This window comes from Strongyloides ratti, scaffold srae_scaffold0000001 (assembly GCF_001040885.1).
Source record: "Strongyloides ratti genome assembly S_ratti_ED321, scaffold srae_scaffold0000001".
NCBI classification, from domain to species: domain Eukaryota; kingdom Metazoa; phylum Nematoda; class Chromadorea; order Rhabditida; family Strongyloididae; genus Strongyloides; species Strongyloides ratti.
Genome location: NW_020171519.1, coordinates 263,196 through 281,488, shown reverse-complemented (window position 1 = coordinate 281,488; position 18,293 = coordinate 263,196). Strand labels below are relative to the sequence as shown.

Here is an 18,293-nt window from a genome sequence, read left to right as displayed (position 1 = left end):
ATTTTAAAAATGCATTATTAATTTAAAACTATATCTGGGTTTGAACTAATCGATATTTTTTTTTCTCTTATATATAATAATACTAAAGTTTGTAATTTATATTTGGAAAAATATATTCTCAATTTATATTAACTACTAAGTTGTATTGAAGAAATAAAAATGAAAAATTTGGAAACATTTTAATAAATAAAGTAATATTAAGGATTTTATATTAATGTATAACTTTTTAAAAATATAAAGTACCATATTAATCATAATCTATTTTATTTAATATGTGATAAAATTCATATTCTAAAATTAATTTCAGAAAATTATATTTCTGCTTTTTATTAACTGACTTTTAAATGGGTAAAAAGTATTCTGATTAATAATTATATTTTATTATTTTAGTAGATATCAATTATATTAATCTTGAATTATGCACTGTTAATAAAAAGATAGTGCAAACACTAGTACCATTTAAATAATATTATCTTAAACTAACTTGAGAAATTTTTAATAAAAATATTTAGTTATCCTATACTTTTTTTTGTACTGTTTCAAAGGATATAATTTTTATTAAAAGTAAAATTTTAATGACAAAAAAAAGACTGCTAAATGTAATTCATTTTCCTATTAATATAATCTTAGATCTTACTTATAGAAATTTTATTATTATTTTAAAAGATTCATAACAAAACTTTTAATACCACATTTACTAAGTTAATAAAATAATAAACTAGTGTAAATTTTTAGAAAAAATAGTAATAAAATAAAAACAAATACTTTAAAGTTAAAAAGAACAAATAAATAAAAATAACTATTTAGATAGAGAAAGTAAATTTGCAGACAATACAAACAAAATAAGGAAATACCTGTGGTATAAAAAATAAAATTGTTTAATTAAAGGCAGTCATTTAAACAGATAAATATGTAAATATTTTTAAATGTTATTTCCTGTTAAGTAAAAAATAAGGGTAAATTTTATTTAATTTATTTTATTATAACATATAAAATTAAAAAAAATTCGTTATTTAAAATAACTATATGTTATTTTTAATACTACAGTTAAAGAATAACAAAAAATTTAGTAAAATTATATTATTTACTGTGTCCTTAAATTACTTTTTTTAATATTTTTAAAATTTTTTGCTATAAACAAAGTAGAAAAAGTTTTTGAAACCTGTTAACTATAACAATTTAAAACTCTTAAATAAATTATTATTAATAATTAATCTATATTAAACAAAAAGTGAAATTTCATTCGTGTAATTCTAGTTAATTAAGTAATATTTTAAAAATTTTAGTCAATTATTAACATCTTACTTGAAGAAATTTATTTTAAAGAGTTTTACGTTACTACGTAGGAGTTTTAAGTAGAATTACGGGTGTACCCTTACAGAAACCAAAATCTATCTTATATTTAACACAATTTATTAAAAAAACACAAGAGTTACAATTAAAATTTCTACTAGTGTTCACCTAGAATAATTATTATTAATTTACCAACAAAAATAAATAATTACTAGGTTCTAAAATTTTAAGTATTTATAAAGTAAACCTAGTATTTCAAAATCGTCCTTTATATATGTTTCTATACAATAGTAAGGCGCGCACTTGGTAGATTCATAGTACAAAATATAACAAGATACAATAATTCATTAAATTTAACACATTTAAAGTATAATTTTTAATTTTTTTATTTTAAACTCTGCTATAAAGTTTAATCTTTGAAGATTAAAAAATACGTAAGAAGAAATTGTAACTACTAGGATATAAAATCAAATGACATTAATGAACAGTAAAAACTTATGAAAATAACAAAAAAAAACATTAATATTAGTTATAGTAAAATATATTTTATTATACATGTTTAATGAGTACTTTCAAAACTCTGTGGTAGAAGTATAAAAACAAAAATAATAAAAAAAAATCAAAATCATACGCTATTATTAATTTATAAGATATTTTATCTATTTTATTGTAAACATTTTCTAGTTAACTTTATACTTTTTTTTATTCTAAAATTATATTTTTTATAGATATACTTTGATTCTGTAATTAGTTGTTTCTATTTAAAAAAAAAGTCCTTTAACACTTTTAACAATAAAATAAATTTTCCACAAAAAAAAACTTTTTAATTATTTTCCATTATAGAAAATTTTAAAAAATAAACATTTACAAATTAGGGAAAACATATTTTAAAAGAAAAAAATTGTTAATCTTAAAAAGTTTTTTTTAATAATCACTTTATATAAACAGTTTTGATTTTTTTCTAATATTTTCAATAAATTTTATTTAAATTTTTTTAGGATATAACTCTTACAAATATTAGCAATAAAAAAATTTTATTTAAGAATTTTTTTTTGTATTGATATTAAATTTAATTCATAAACATTTTCAATGATGACAGTTTTCCAAAAATAGATGATTCAAGGATGTTAATAATTTGAATGCATGTGTTTAATTTTTTTAATCATGTTTACTAAATAAATTATTTTTCAAGTCAATGCTAATTTTACAATGAAAAAAATAACAAATATAAATTATTTTATCCTTTATTAATAATTGGCATTATTAACAATTTTTTACTAAATCCTACCAAACTTGATACTAAAAGGTAATATTGCATGAAGTTACATTAAATTTGTTTTTTATTTAAAAAAATAGTTATAAATAGTTACTTTTTTATTTATATATTAAATTCCATGTAGTTTTGCATTTTTAGTGAATAAATCACCATATTTTGATTTTAAAGTACATGTCAAAATTGATCTTAATAAACAATAAAATAATAAATTATAAAAATTTTTAAAAAATTACAAAAGGATAATTCAATCTTAAAAATGAAAGTAAAGTATTAGCTAATATAAAAAAAATATAGAAAATCTACAGATATTAGTTAGAAATATTTAGGTAAATTTAAATTAATATGATAAATAGTGCTTATTTCTTGATATGTAAAATTTCATTAAGAATAAGTTTACACATTTGAGATTCATATTGGGAAATCGCTTATTTATATTGAAAAAAAGAATATTGATTAGACCACATAATCAAATATCACTTGAAAATATAATATCCAAAAAATATATAATAAAAAAATTTATTTGACATTATATTAATTCACAAGTTTTTAAATAATTAAAAAGCAATTATTACAAAGATTTAAAACATTGAAGAAAGAATTATTTAATAATATATTAGTTCTCGTTTCAATAGATAAACCCTATTTTCTATAAATATTTTTTTTTAAAAATATTACCATAATTTTATTTATTAAATAGTTATTTCCAGAATTCTGTAACTTTATGGTAAATTTGTATGTATATGTTAAAAAAAATAATTTAAGAATTTGTAAACCAATTAAATATTTGATTTTTTTTTAAATATATCTTAGTAAATTAAATTTCTGGTTTATAATTATTTTGAAGTAAATTTTAAAAAAACGTAAAATATACTTTTTTCCTTTTGTAAAATTCAAAAAAAATTTTTTATTATTTTATATTGAATAAGAACGCAATAGCAGGCAAGTTTTTAAGCTGAAACTTTTGGGATAACATTTTAAATAATAGTAATATTGTTTAATAATAAATAGAATTAGCGCATTCTGGTGAGTTCAGTAGTCTTGATACATCATATTTTTAATTTATTGAAAAAAAAAATTATAATTATAAAAAATAGTATAAATGTATAATATGTAAATATTTCACATATAAATGAGTACATTTAATGAATCTCAAACTTTTTTATATTATGTTGATCATAAATAATAGTTATATAAAATAAATGTTCTAAAAATACTGCTAAAAGATTCTTGGTATTTTGTTGTAAGGATATATATTTAAACAATAAGAAATTTTTAAATTTTTAAAAAAATAATTGTTGTCTATTAGTTTTCTTAAATATTTTGTTGAAAGTTATTAATTAATGCTAATTTTAGATTCAAAAGTTTGTTCGAAATAAAATATTTACTAAATGTTCACTTTTAATCAGTTATTTTTTAAGAAATATAAAATGAAACAATTAATATTAAAATCTCAAGAAAAAAAATTTTTTGAAATTAAAATTTTTCAATCCACGTCATGGCCCCAAGTAGACAAAAAAATATGATTGGCATGTTAATCAAAATTAGCTTTAATATTTACTATTAGTTGCATACATTTTTCAAATTATTTTATATTTTAATAAATACTTTTATATCAAAATATAAAATTATAGCATATTTGTAAAATTTTTATGGCAATAAATTATTTTAATATTTAATTATTAATGTTTTTTGCTTCATTAAATAATTTTTATTATTAATTTTTGAGTTTAATGGTGAGTAAAAACAAAAATTAGTATAAATTAAAGTTATATTTTTATAAGATCATAAATTAAAAATAGATAGTTACATTTTAAAATAAAAATTACTAAGAAAAATCAATAATAATAAAATAATTTTAATAATATCCTGATATCTTATATGGAATGGGATAAAAAAAATTTTTTATTTGTAAAAATTTTTAAAATACATTTTTTTAGTGACAAAAAATTTAAAAAATATATCAATTGACATTCTTTTACAATGTATAATTTAAATTTAGACAAATATTAAGTAATTATATATTGTAAATTAAAACATTAATAAACATAAATTTATAAATTTTTTAAGTTACTAATTTGTATTATTTAGAAATAATGCAGCTTAACCTAATATTATAATTTAAAAATTTTTATAATTTTTGTTTTGTTACAATTGTTTTATATCATAATATTTTTGATACTTAAAATAATTTAATAACTATAATCCAACGTGTTCGTTAATGCTTTTTAAATATAAATGATTATTATAGAAACATTTTGAAAACATTTTTTTAATATATTTTAATATTTTGAGATACGTAAAAATAATATCCAAGTTATTTGTGACGTCTGAAATAGCCTGGATGACTTTATCTACAGTCCACTAATTTTTAATAAAAAATTTTTTGTTAATTTTTTATTGATTAAGAAACAAAAATAATAAACTAAAACCAATAGATAATATTTATAAATAGTTAGAAAAAAAAAATGATTTCTTTTAATATAAATGAATAGTGTTACTCGATAAAATCTAAAAAAATACAAAATTTTTGATATGAAAATTACAATATATTAAATATAAGTAATTCAATCAAAAATATTGTATTTAATCAATTTTTTTTATTAACTTTTAGCTATTCAAAAAAATAAAATGTCACATAATATTAAACTTTTTAAAAATTTCCATTTTTTAAAAAATTAAATTAAGTACCAAAACATAATCAATAATTATCATTATAATTATAATAAAAAATTTTTTTTTATAAACTTACTGATAATTTTTTACTTCTTTTAAACGCACTATAATCATACATTTAATAAAACAATTCTAACAGTTGTAGTTATTTTAATCGTGTTATAAAATTATTAACAATATTTAGTCAAAATTAAAAAAAAAGTGTATTTTTATAAATATAAATAATTATCAATAAAATTTTAGCAAAGAAAGTTTATAAAAATTGGTAATATAAATTTTTTAGTCAATTAAAAAAAGTTCCATAAGCTAAATTATAGTTTTTGATTATAATAAACTATATTTATATTTACATCATAATAAATATTTTATTGAATAATGAAAATGTTAACTTTTACTTTTATAATATCATTTATGTCTAGTAATTTTTTTTAAAAGCAACAATATAAAAAAGTGATGTAATAAATAATTATTATAAGTGTAAAATAAACTTTTTATTCATTTATCAATTGTTCAATATTTAAATATAATTTTAAAATAAAATATACATTACAAAAAAAAGTTTCTCTTTATATAATTTTTAATTGATAAAATAAACAGTATTACATAAATAAAAATTTAATAATATTTATATAGTAAACTTTAATCTTAAATAGAATGTAGTTTAATAAAATTTATTTTCTTATAGTTTTTATTCAAGAAAAATATTACACATAATTTGAAAAGTATTCATTGATATAAAAAAACTTATTAACATACACAAATCATTTGATAATACAATTAAAAAAAGTATTTAAAAACTTTTGTGAAAAATACAAAGTTAATGAAGTATTAAAAATATTCAAAAAGAATTGTATTGAATAAATTTTTTTAACATTGAAAGATTACTGTGAATATATTGATTAAATAATAAATCTTAAAATAGATTTCTATTACAAAAACTTATTATTAGAAAAAAATAAACGAAACTTTTTAATATGATAAAAAAAATTTCATTAATCATAAATTTTTTTATTTTAATTTTTAAATAATAATAATATTAACATAAAATATTATTAAAAATTTAATTTTATTATATATTTTGTAACTTTTATTATATTATCAAAATTATTATTTCATATTCATTGCAGCAATTGCTCGAGTTGCTTCTTTTAATGCTTCTTTTCTCTCTGGATCAGGTACTTTAGCAATAGCATAAATAAGTTTAGAAACTTCTGTTTCCATTATTTTATTAGCAACATCTTTGTCATTTTCTATCATATTTGCTATACCAATCATACAACGCCTTTGTACTTCTGGATTTTCATGATAACACATTTCTTTAAGAACTTCTTCCCAACTTGAGATTTCATTAAGTATTCTTTTTGCTGTACCTTTTTCGTTAGTAAACATAGCAAAACCAGCTGATGAAGCAAGATTCAATCGATCATCATCACCCTCAACACAATAAAGAACCCAAAGTTTAAGTTTATCTGTACCTTCTTTAAGAATATCTTCTCTAAATTCATCTAAAAATGATAAATTTAATAAACATTCTGCAGCAGCAGCTCTTAATTGAGGATGATTATCCATATACCAATATTCTTCAATCTTTGGAGCAGCACGTTCTTTGATAATTCGTTTTCTAAGACTGTCATTTTGTCCAGCTAAATTTGTTAAAGTTAATAATGCTTCATAATTTGCCAATCCATCACAATCTGGATGAAGTAAATCAACCATAGGCTTAACAACTTCATACATTCGTTGACCAGAAAATGTAATATTTGGATCTGAAAATGATCCAATTTTAGCTAAAGCATGTGCTGCTTTAATTTTTCCTTCAGGATTACATTCTTTTACTAATGTAAGTAATAATTTAGCACCACCTTCTGAAACAATTTGTCCTCTTAAATCATATTCTGATGCAAATGCTAAAAGTGCACGAGCCAAGAGATCTAAAGCATTTTTAGATTCAGTTTTTGAAACAGCAACACAAGCAGAAACTGCACCACCTTTAACAAGAGAATGAATACGTTTAGTAACATAATCATCTGTATCTTTTGGATGAACTTCTGGAACATGATGTTTAGCAAATTGAGCAAGTTTTACCATTTCTTCATCAACTTTTGGTTTTTCATATGCATTAGAAAGATTAACATAAATACTGGCTAAAGTATATACACAAATTGGTCCAGCAGATTGTGCCAATGAAACTAATGCTTTTAAAAGATCTTTATCTTCAACAATCATTTCTTTAATATCAGCATCTAAAGTAAGATATGAAAGACCTTCACAGGCAAATCTTCTTATATCAACATCATACTTATCAACACTTAATAAAAATTTCTTACATGTTTTAGCTAATTTTAAAATTGCACTTTCTTCCATCGTAGCTTTACTAATATCATCACCACCAGCAGCAGCACATTTACATAATCCCATAAGAGCACGAACTTTAACAGTATGATCTGTTGATTCATACAAAGTTTTTAATACAGGTGTACCAATTTTAAGAATTGCAACTGCACGTTCATGTTTTGAAACTGATTGAACAATTAATTCAGCAGCAACAGATTGTAATAATATATCATTACTACTAGCCATTTGAAGCATAATAGCAAGTACTGTATCATTTGTTACAAGATTAACACCTATATCAACAACACCTTGAAGCATAGTAATAAGAAAAGATGCTAATTTAATTTGACCTTCTTTACTTGATGCTCCAACAAGTAATGAGGTAAAATATGTATCAACTTTTTCTTTAAAAATATTTCTTTTAGTATCAAATACCATATCATCATAAAGTCTTTGAAGACAAATAGCTAAATGATTTCTTGTATCAATAGATACAGGATATTCACAAAGTTCCGGAATTTGTGAAGAAACATGAAGTAATTTTGATAATCCTCTACCTTCAACAAATCTCCAAGACCATCCTCTTGGAATTCCACCATCCATATGCATAAGATTTTTAGTAAGTAAATCAATAACTGTTTCTCTAATATCAGTATTAAAATTTGGTGAACACAAAATATCTTCATATTCTAAAAGAAGTTTAATTATATGCATTTTGTTATTTTCAGTAACATCAGGATCAGGTTTAATTTCTTTATTTCTATCCATACTACAAAGAGCATTAAAAACTCTTTGATGTATAAGACCAACAGTTTCAATAATTTGTTTGTTATTATATCTAAGTTTAAAAGCTTCAACAATTTTAACAATTGTAAATTTTTCAACAAAATTCATACATCTAATACGATTTTTTAATAATATATCTAATATTGATAAACTAAGATAAGCAATTTCATCGTCATTTTTTTCATCAATAACAACATTAATAATTTTATCAACAATATTTCCTTTATCCCATACAATAGTTGCACCACCTTCAGAATCTCTTGCCATAACAATTAAATTAGATAATCCTTTCTTCATTTTATCTATATCGTCATTATTTTTAGATCCACTATTAAAAGCATACTTATTCATTTCTTTAAATTTATATTCAATTGAATTGACCTCATTAATCTTTTCGGTATTAATTTTAGTTAAATGAGTAACTAATTTTAATATTTCACTAAAAAAGAACTTTTTGTTTAATGATGTTTATTTAATTGGGTGTGTAATAATATACAGGTGTTGCATCACACCGACATTCAAGGGTACTTATCAAATTTAATGAAATGTTGAAAAGTGTAACTTAATCTACATCATTTTAAATTAATTACTTAATATTAAAAAAATTTTAGATTCTCTTTTAACATATCATTAATAAATAATTTAAAACATACCCATTTTTAGGTTCTAATCTTAATGCTTCTTTTGCATCTTTTAATGCTCCACCAAATTTTTCTAATTGTTCCCTTGCTTGAGCTCTTCTAAACAATGCCTTAACATCAACACCATCAATTTCTAATGCTTTTGTACAATCATCTTCAGCTCCCTCAAAATCATCAATCTTGAAACGGACCATTGCTCGATTACGATATAAAGTACATTTCAATTTTTTATCATCACCAATAATTTGAAGACCTGATGTATAACTATCAATAGCATTTTTATACTCATAACTACTAAAATATTTATTTCCTTCATCTTTGTACTCCAAAGCAGATAGTTTTATAGTACCATTTTCTATTTGAGAATTATTATCAATTGAAGACATTTTTTTTTAATATAAATTTCTCCCTAAATTCTTATATAATAAATTTTTAATTTTCGTTATAAAAATAATTTACTAAAAAATTGGAAAAATGATTTTATGTAAAAAAAAAAATATATATTAAATTAATTATTTATTGTTGTATAATATTTTATTGTCTATTTGATACTATCTAAATATTTAACTGTCTTTAATTATATAAAATAAGAAAAGTTATGTAATTAAATGATAAATAGTATTTAATAAAAAAAAAAAGATTGATTATACTTGGAAAATTCATATATCTGTTTTATTATTTTATATCGTTAACCAATTATTATTTAATTGTTATTGAAGATAGAAACATTTAAATTCAATAGATGCCGCTTTTTCATGGTCAAATGGGTAAGTAGTAATATATACACATATATAGTAGTTAATAAACAAAATAAAGAATTCCGCATTAAAATATACTGTGATTTTAAAGATTAACTACTATTTAAAGAGATAACTTTTTTAAACTATTTTATAATACATCTCCAGATCAAATGATTTTTAAATTTTGAAGTATCTCTAATGTATTTAATTAATCTTTCCATAATTTATTTAAGTATCCCCACTTTTAACAATTGTTACATTGTTTTGAGATTATGTGGTAAGTATGATTCAGTAAAATAATTAATCTACTACTTTCTTCAAATTACATTTTCAATATGCATAATGCTTTTAAGAGAAAAAAAAAGGCGATATAATTAAAATAAAGAAAATGGATATTTGATTAATGAGTAATTCTCAAGATAATTCAAACGTAATATTGTTTTAAGCTTATTAGTTTATAGTTGATATCTGTATATAGATCGGATATTAGATTATACATATAAAAATAGGTTTTCGGTAATGACAGATGATAAGAAATTGAATTAAAAATGATAATGAAGAGAAGCATATATGGGTAATTGATGTTAAACTTAGCATAAATTAATATATACATATATATAATAGAAAATATTAATAAAAATATTTGATAGAAGAATTTTTCTTACTACTATACTTAATCAACTTAAAAAGCTTTTTATAATCATAGTAATAAAATAAAACATTATAAGAATACTTTTAAAATTTAAAGGTGATATATCTTTTAGTGAGTAATGGAAGATATCTAAAGAATACTACTATATATTAGTTCTTTAGAAATGTTCATTAAATATTAGCTTTATCGTTCACAATTTTGTTAAAAATGTCTCACTATATGTTGGTATCTGTCCACTACAACATCTGGAGATCAATTATACTGGACTACAAGATCTAAATATATGAAAGAAAAGTATGTATAAATAGCATAAAGTACTAGACAAATCATTTGAGGAATAGATATAATATAAAACAAGAAATTGATTTTTAAAATTTTCTTCAATAATATTGTTTATCAATTAGAAATAATATATATTATAAAATATATTATAACTTATTAACTTTTTTTAAAATATATATAGTAATAAAAATAATATTATGAATATTTTTATAATTGAAAATGTATTTTATTTTTAAAAATATGCATTTTTCCAATGATTACTTTATGATCAAAAAAAAAAATTACAAAGAAAAAAGACTACCATAAATAATACTTTTTTTTTATAATATTTATTAAACAAAAATATTTAAAATAAAAAATAGAGAAAAAAAAAATTATTAAGTAGTATTATTCAAAAATTTTAAAACAACTTTTTTTCTAGAAATATTAATCAAAATTTCGAACATACTTTTGGTAATATTTTGTCAAAATATTTTTTTACAAGCTATTTACAATATAAATATATTTAGGAATATTATTATTCTTCTTTTATAGGGCCAATTGTGTATATTTTAGTTGATTTTTTTTTTCTATAATTATATTATTAACCGTCTTGTTGATAGTAGATGATGATGTTATAAATGAATTCATCCTTTTATTATTTTATACCATAAAAAAAAATATTTAAAATATATATTTTTTTTAAGCATAAAATTCTTTTGTTGGAGCCTTTTGATAAGCATATGAATAATGTGGCGGTTGTGATGGTTCATCTAATGCATAACTTCCCTCGTCTTTTTTACGCATACGATATATAATAAACATTATGAATAGAATAACAACAAGGATTCCAATTACTAAACCACCAACAATTACTGCTAAGAATCCTGGTTTTGTAAGAATATGTATAGAAGCAAAGAATTGTTCAATATCATCGTAAATAACTGGTGTCTTCGTTGTTTTAATATCTGGTCTTGAAGTTCCCGATGTTTTGACATATGGCTTTTCTGTAACAACAGATGTTGTTGTTGTGGTTGGTTTAGTTGATATTTCTTGAATAGGATCTTCAACAAGAATATTTTCAATTTTTATGTCATCTTCTGTATCATCGTCATCGTCACTGTCATCCATGTCATTGTCATCATTATCATCTGGATGAATTTCATGAATAATATCTTTAGGTAATTTCTCAGTTGTTGTATCAACTTTTTTAGTCGATTCTTCAACATGAATATCTTTAATACTTGATTGTTGAGATGTTGTTATTATTACAGGAATGTGTGTTGATGATGTAATAAATGAATCAATATTTTTACTTGTATTTCTAATGTCTTCCTCATCATGAGTAATGGGAACAGAAGAAATTGATACTTTTTTATTAGTTTCTTGTGGTGGAACATAACCTGAACCTTCCTCAACAACATCACCATCCTCATCATCAGTAGAAATAGCAGATGACTCAACTTCCATATCAATATTTGGTCCTATTTTTTTATCATTTACATTATTATTATAGGTATCTTTTCCTGATCCTTCAATTTCTATATCATTATATTTACCTGAAAGCGCAGCTTTTTTATTTAACCCGTTTTCATTTTTTATTTCTCCAAATACCTTAAAAAGTATATGATTATTGGTACATTGATTATTATATAATAAAAAAAAAACTTACAGATAACACTGTTATTAAAAGAAGAATTATAAGAAAGAAATATTTATTCATTATCCTATATTATATTTCAAATATATAATAATATATTACTACTTTTTTTTAATTTAAAAAAAAAAAATTAGAAAAAGGCAAGAGAATTAATATGATAGAATGAAAATTCAAATAAAAAATAATTAAATGTACTTAAAAGCAATATATTACTTCCTTTTCATAAGTTCCCTGAAATTAAACAAAAATTAAATAGTTTGTCATTTTGCTTGATTAAAATAATTAATTAGATTTATTTTACATTAAAATAGATTGGTAGTAAGTAAAATTTGAGTAATTAAATAATAGGTATATGTGTATAATAGAAAATACTTTTATGTAGAGGAAAAAAAAAAAGCATATTGAAAAATTAAAGTATCGAATTTTATATTAAACTACCAACGATATCTTTTCATTCTATATTATTATTTTATGGGAGGTAAATGATAAAAGTATAAAATAATATTTATGTTAAAATTGTTAGTTTAATTATGATTAACTAAAATATTTAATAATATAAAAAAGAATTTTAATAAACATATTAAAAATAGATAATTTATTAATAAACTATTCTTCTTTTTATTTATTACTTAACGATGGATAGATCCATAGAGCATTGACCAGTAGTAGTAATAGTAGTAGTTTTACAAACACACATAAAACAAGGAAGATAGTGATGTTGAACATATTTAAGAAAAGAATAGAAGGTCTATTTGGAGTTAAAAATCTGTCCCGGGTACACATAGAGAGAGATGGCAGTCGTAACGAAGTACTACTACTATTACTAGCTATCCCCTCTTCTATTTTATCTCCCTGCCCAATTCAATTTATATTACACGTACAAAATAGTTTAAATGCTAGATATATATATATATATATATATATATGCTAAAAATGTACAGATAGATATAATGTATTTTTGGAAGTAAAGTAAGCAAAGAATAAGACATGGCCACACCGATATATCTATACTATTTAATATACAACATATAAGTTCCCCCTCCTTTTTTAGAAAAATGAGTATAAAATATAATTGAAAAAGTTAAAGATGTCATGACAATTCATTTAAGAGATTTTAATATTAAAGCATACATTATAATATTCATCCCCCCCCCCATCTCTTTCTTTATTTTTATTAATATAAAATGAAAAATAAAAAGTGAAATAAATAATGTAACAGTTTTATTATTTAAAATATGTCTACAAAAATTAAGAATATTTTAAAAAAGATATTCTTTCTCTTATTCAACCAATAAAAGTATATTTTTGCCTTTCTTAATATTAACCATTCATTTTATATATAAAGTTAATATTGTATAAAAAGTTATTTAATACAAAATGGTATAATGACTCATTGATCTAAAATTTAAGAAAAAAAAAATGTATTACTAGATGATATTAATTAATAATGTTTTTAGAAATATTATATATATATTTCTTTTATTTATAAAATTATTACAATGATTACCAAAATTGTTAGTTGGAATAAAATTTTAAAAGTTTATTGAAAAACAAACTATAATTATTTTAAAATAAAATATTCAAATAAAAATTAAATAAAAAAAAAAGAAAGAAAAAAGATTATAATTATGTTAAATTAAAATCAGTAAAATCTTCCTAAGACTTAAAATATTATAACTCTTTTCCTCTTTTTTTTTATAAATATTAAGAAGAATTTCTTATAAATAAACATCTTATGATAATTAAATTGACAAAGATTTTTCTCTATAGATATTTATTAGTTCTTTACTACCATAAAAAAAAAATAGACAAGATATTTTAAAAATAGTATAATATTATTTATTCTAAAAAGTATTATTTTATTTATACTAATGGCAAAATAAGTATAATTCTGAAACATTAAAATCCTTAATTTATTTAAAATAAAATAGAAACTAAATATATAATTTATGTATACGTACACAAAATAGATATATACAAATTTAAATTTTATGGAAGATAAAGAAAATAAAAAGGAATAGCATATATTAACTTTATAAGTAAATATAGTTTTGATTGAAGAAAAAAGATTATTATGATAACAATATAAAAAGTAATTTTTACAAAATCTTTATATATTCTTTAACTTCCTTTTATATTTCTTAATGATTCCTCAACAATTGTCTATTATTATTATTATTACAGATTTGTATATATATTGCATAATTTTTACAATACACTAATGAGAAATAAGAAAAATATGGTTTTTGTTATATAATAAGAATGGCAAAATATATGATTATAAAATTAAAGACACTTCAAAATTTTATCAATTTGTAATTTATTTTATTTTGTTCTAACATGAAAAAATATTAGGAAAAAGGGAAATGATTATTTTCAATCAATAAGGTGGTTAAATATTTTCTTATAATAAATCAACTTAAATAAAATTATATTTACATATAAAGAAAAATATTTCTTTTTTATATAAATATATTTCAATTGAAGTAAATGAAAATCAAGACAAAAAAAAGTAAACTAATCAATTTTTCATTTAGTAAGTGAAGATCAATCATAGTAACAATGTAAATAATATAGTTAAAAAAATTTCTTTTTTTTTCTATTTTGCCACTTGATAAAAATTTTTTTTATCTTTATTCTATAATCAAATTTAACTAAAAATAAAAGAAGATAATATTACTAGTACTATTAAATGTTGTTTATTATTAGAATTTAATTTTTAATTCTTCATATAAAATAAATATAAGAAAAGAGAGAGAAAAAAAAAATTATATGTAATTTTTCATTAGAAATTTACACATCATATGATGAGTGGAAGTAAATTAAATAAAAAAGAAAATTACTAAAGATAAAAGCATAAAAAAAAATTTGTTGTCGGAGCGATTTATTAATGTCATATAGTATAATAAAAATGCGACCGTTCAAGTTGGAGAGGTTAAAGTAAAAATTTTTTACTATAAAAATATATATATTATAATACAAGGTTACCTGGAATTAAAATTTTAATCATTAAATCAAACTATATCGTTAAAAAGTTATAACTTTATTTTATACTCAAACAAACAAACAAATTGGCACAATCTCAAATAAATTGTGTCAAAAAAAAAAAGAAGACAATTCATTTTACAGAAGGTAAAAGTTAGATTAAAAATTTTTAGATATTGAATAAATTTTTGTCGGTTAGGGTTAAGTCAATTCATGAAATAGACACTAGAGTCTTTTAATGGGATTAGTTTTTATTTTATATGTTGAAACTATATATATATATATAATTTTTTCCTTTGTATTTCAATATTTTAATTATTAAATATATATATATATATATACCTTTATTTTATAATATCGTTAAATTATTTATAGCATGTAAATTGCCACTTTAGTCGCCTACCTCTCTTTTTTTGTTTACCAATAATGGTTCGTGGCATTTTTAAAATTGTATATATCAAATAAAAATTTTTTGTACTAAAAAATAATTTTAAAATTGCACCAATGAATTAAAAATTAAATTAATTATGTACAAAATTAAGTTTAGGATTGAAAAACAGTTAGTAAATAAAGTAACTATTTTTTTTTTCTACTTTCACAAATTAAATATAAAAAAAGAGATTAGGTATAACTAAAGAAAAGTATTATCATAATTTAAAAAAAAATAAAAAGGAAAGTACAAATTTCAGTCAATACTTTTACTCAAAAAAATATAGATCTTATAAGAATAAAAAAGTTGTAACAAAACATTGTATGTTTAAGATATGGTGATCCATTTAGATAACATATAATGTCAATTTTTTTGCTATCAAAAAGATGAAATGTTTGTTTAAGTAATTTACCTAACATAACATTTCAAAGTTAGAATATACTTTTTGTAAGTAAAAAGGAAAAAAATTTTGTTGATTGATCTTATCACATATGGTTTTAGTAAAAAAATTAGCATAGATGATAAAATAAAATGTTCTTAAAATAAATAATAATAAAAAAAATTGGTTAACAAAATTTTAGTGATAAAAATTAAATAAACAATTTCTAAGAATATAAAAAAAATTATTAAAATAAAATATTAAAAAAAACAGTAAAAAGGAATAATTTTTTTTTTTTTTGAACAATTATAATATTGGAATATTAATATGTAATTTTAAATAGGTAGAAATATTATATGAAATATATTATTATAAATATATATTTATAAAGTTATAAAGAAATAGAATGACAAAAAGAATTACGGCAAAGGTTAATAGGGGTATGTAAAAATGTAGAAAAGAAAACAAATCTTAAAACATTCTTTTTCTATTTCATTAATCTTATTACAAATTCATCAAAAATCATTCTATAAATGGTAACATTAATTATATTATCTTACACTATCATCAACTAATATTTCATCATTGAATCTTTATATATATATATATATATATATAGATGTATATTGGTAATTAATTAAAGAATGATCTTAAAATATTTAAAATTTAAGAGAATTTTATTTATAATAAAATGTAAAAAGTTAAATAATATACAATAAAAATGTGTAGTATGAAACAAATAGTATTGTAAGATTATTTCAAATATTTTCTTTATATATATGTATATATAAAAATATATATATATATATTACAACAAACACTGAAGTAATAAATTTCTAGTTGAAGGACAGTGATATTGCCAATAATTACATCTTACATGCAAAAATGACATAACTTAAGTATGTGAAATATTTATATAGTAGAAAAAAAAATATATTTATATATTTTAACTTATTTCAATTATATAAATATTTATTTATAGTGCTTTCATATCATTTAAAAAAAAATAATTGGTACAAAGATAAAAAAAAAAATAAATGTCAAAAGGCAACATTAAAAAGTAATAAAGTTATTAAAATAAAAATGGTATTAAATATATAATATTTTGTTATATTATTATTAAATGTAAAATATTAAAATATCCCATATATTAAGGTAAATTATGAGGAAAATAAAATAATAAAAAATTAAATTTTGATTGTTGTTTGTAATAAAAGATTCTATCTAAATATTAAAAACTTAATAATTTATAAATTTTAATATAAGTGCTTTTTGAAAAGTCTAATAGTTGGTTAAAATAAATATAGATAACAGGTTGTCAAAAGGTTAATTAATACTTAAAAATATTGTGATAGATTAATGATTAAAGAGTGTTTCAAATAATATTAATTATTAAATTACTATTAAATTGTAAAACATTTAAATTTTTAACTTTTAATATATCAAATTCTTTAAAATATTTTAACACTAAATAATGATAGTAACTATAACCTCAATATATAATATTTTATATATATTACCAAGTACTATTTATCAGTAGGTATTATATATTAAATTATTTATATAATTATTATTTTATTATAATAATAGATTGTCGGTATTATGATAAAAAGTCATAAACTTTATGAACGGTTATAAAATCTTAACGGCAATTGAGCTCATGTATAATAATAATATATTATACCTATTTATAATAATATTATATTTCTTACAAATATAACATTATATATATATATATAGAAATGAGACTTTTATTAATGTTGGTAAACAAAATTAATCATTTTAAAATAGTAAACGTGATAGAAATATATGATTAAATAGATATATATATATGATAGAAGATTAAAATATATAAACTAAATTTAATTAATAATTTTTTTTTTCTCTTGAGATAACATTTCATTTAAAAATATTCATTATAACAAGTAATAAATAATTGTTATTATCTATAGTAATTTATTAAAATAACAATGTTTTAATTTTACTATTCTAGAATAAAATAATAAATATTATTGTATAATTGTAATTCAATTAAATGCTCTATTTCACAAAAAAAAAACAAAAAATTTCTTTTTATATGAAAGTAAAAGATAAATAAATAGTAAAGATATACATTTGAACTAACATAAAATGATAAAAAAATATTTGTCTATATTCATAAACAATACTTTTATTTTCTTATA

General features: G+C 19.3%; 2 protein-coding genes across 2 annotated transcripts; both read right to left on the bottom strand.

Annotated features, from left to right (window-relative positions):
- Positions 1–6,349: 6,349 nt before the first annotated feature.
- On the bottom strand, positions 6,350–9,389 carry SRAE_0000009900 (Armadillo-like helical domain and Tetratricopeptide-like helical domain and Tetratricopeptide repeat-containing domain and Tetratricopeptide TPR2 repeat and Armadillo-type fold domain and Tetratricopeptide repeat and UNC-45/Ring assembly protein 3 family-containing protein; the record flags this gene model as incomplete). Its single annotated transcript, XM_024645944.1, has 2 exons — positions 6,350–8,801; positions 9,016–9,389. The coding sequence occupies 2 exons, from the start codon at positions 9,387–9,389 to the stop codon at positions 6,350–6,352; spliced, it is 2,826 nt and encodes a 941-aa protein (XP_024500176.1).
- Positions 9,390–11,358: 1,969 nt separating this feature from the next.
- On the bottom strand, positions 11,359–12,379 carry SRAE_0000009800 (Syndecan; the record flags this gene model as incomplete). The annotated part of the gene is made up of 2 exons (XM_024645943.1): positions 11,359–12,270; positions 12,329–12,379. 2 exons carry the CDS (start codon positions 12,377–12,379, stop codon positions 11,359–11,361), a joined length of 963 nt encoding a protein of 320 aa, XP_024500175.1.
- Between the last annotated feature and the right edge of the window lie 5,914 nt (positions 12,380–18,293).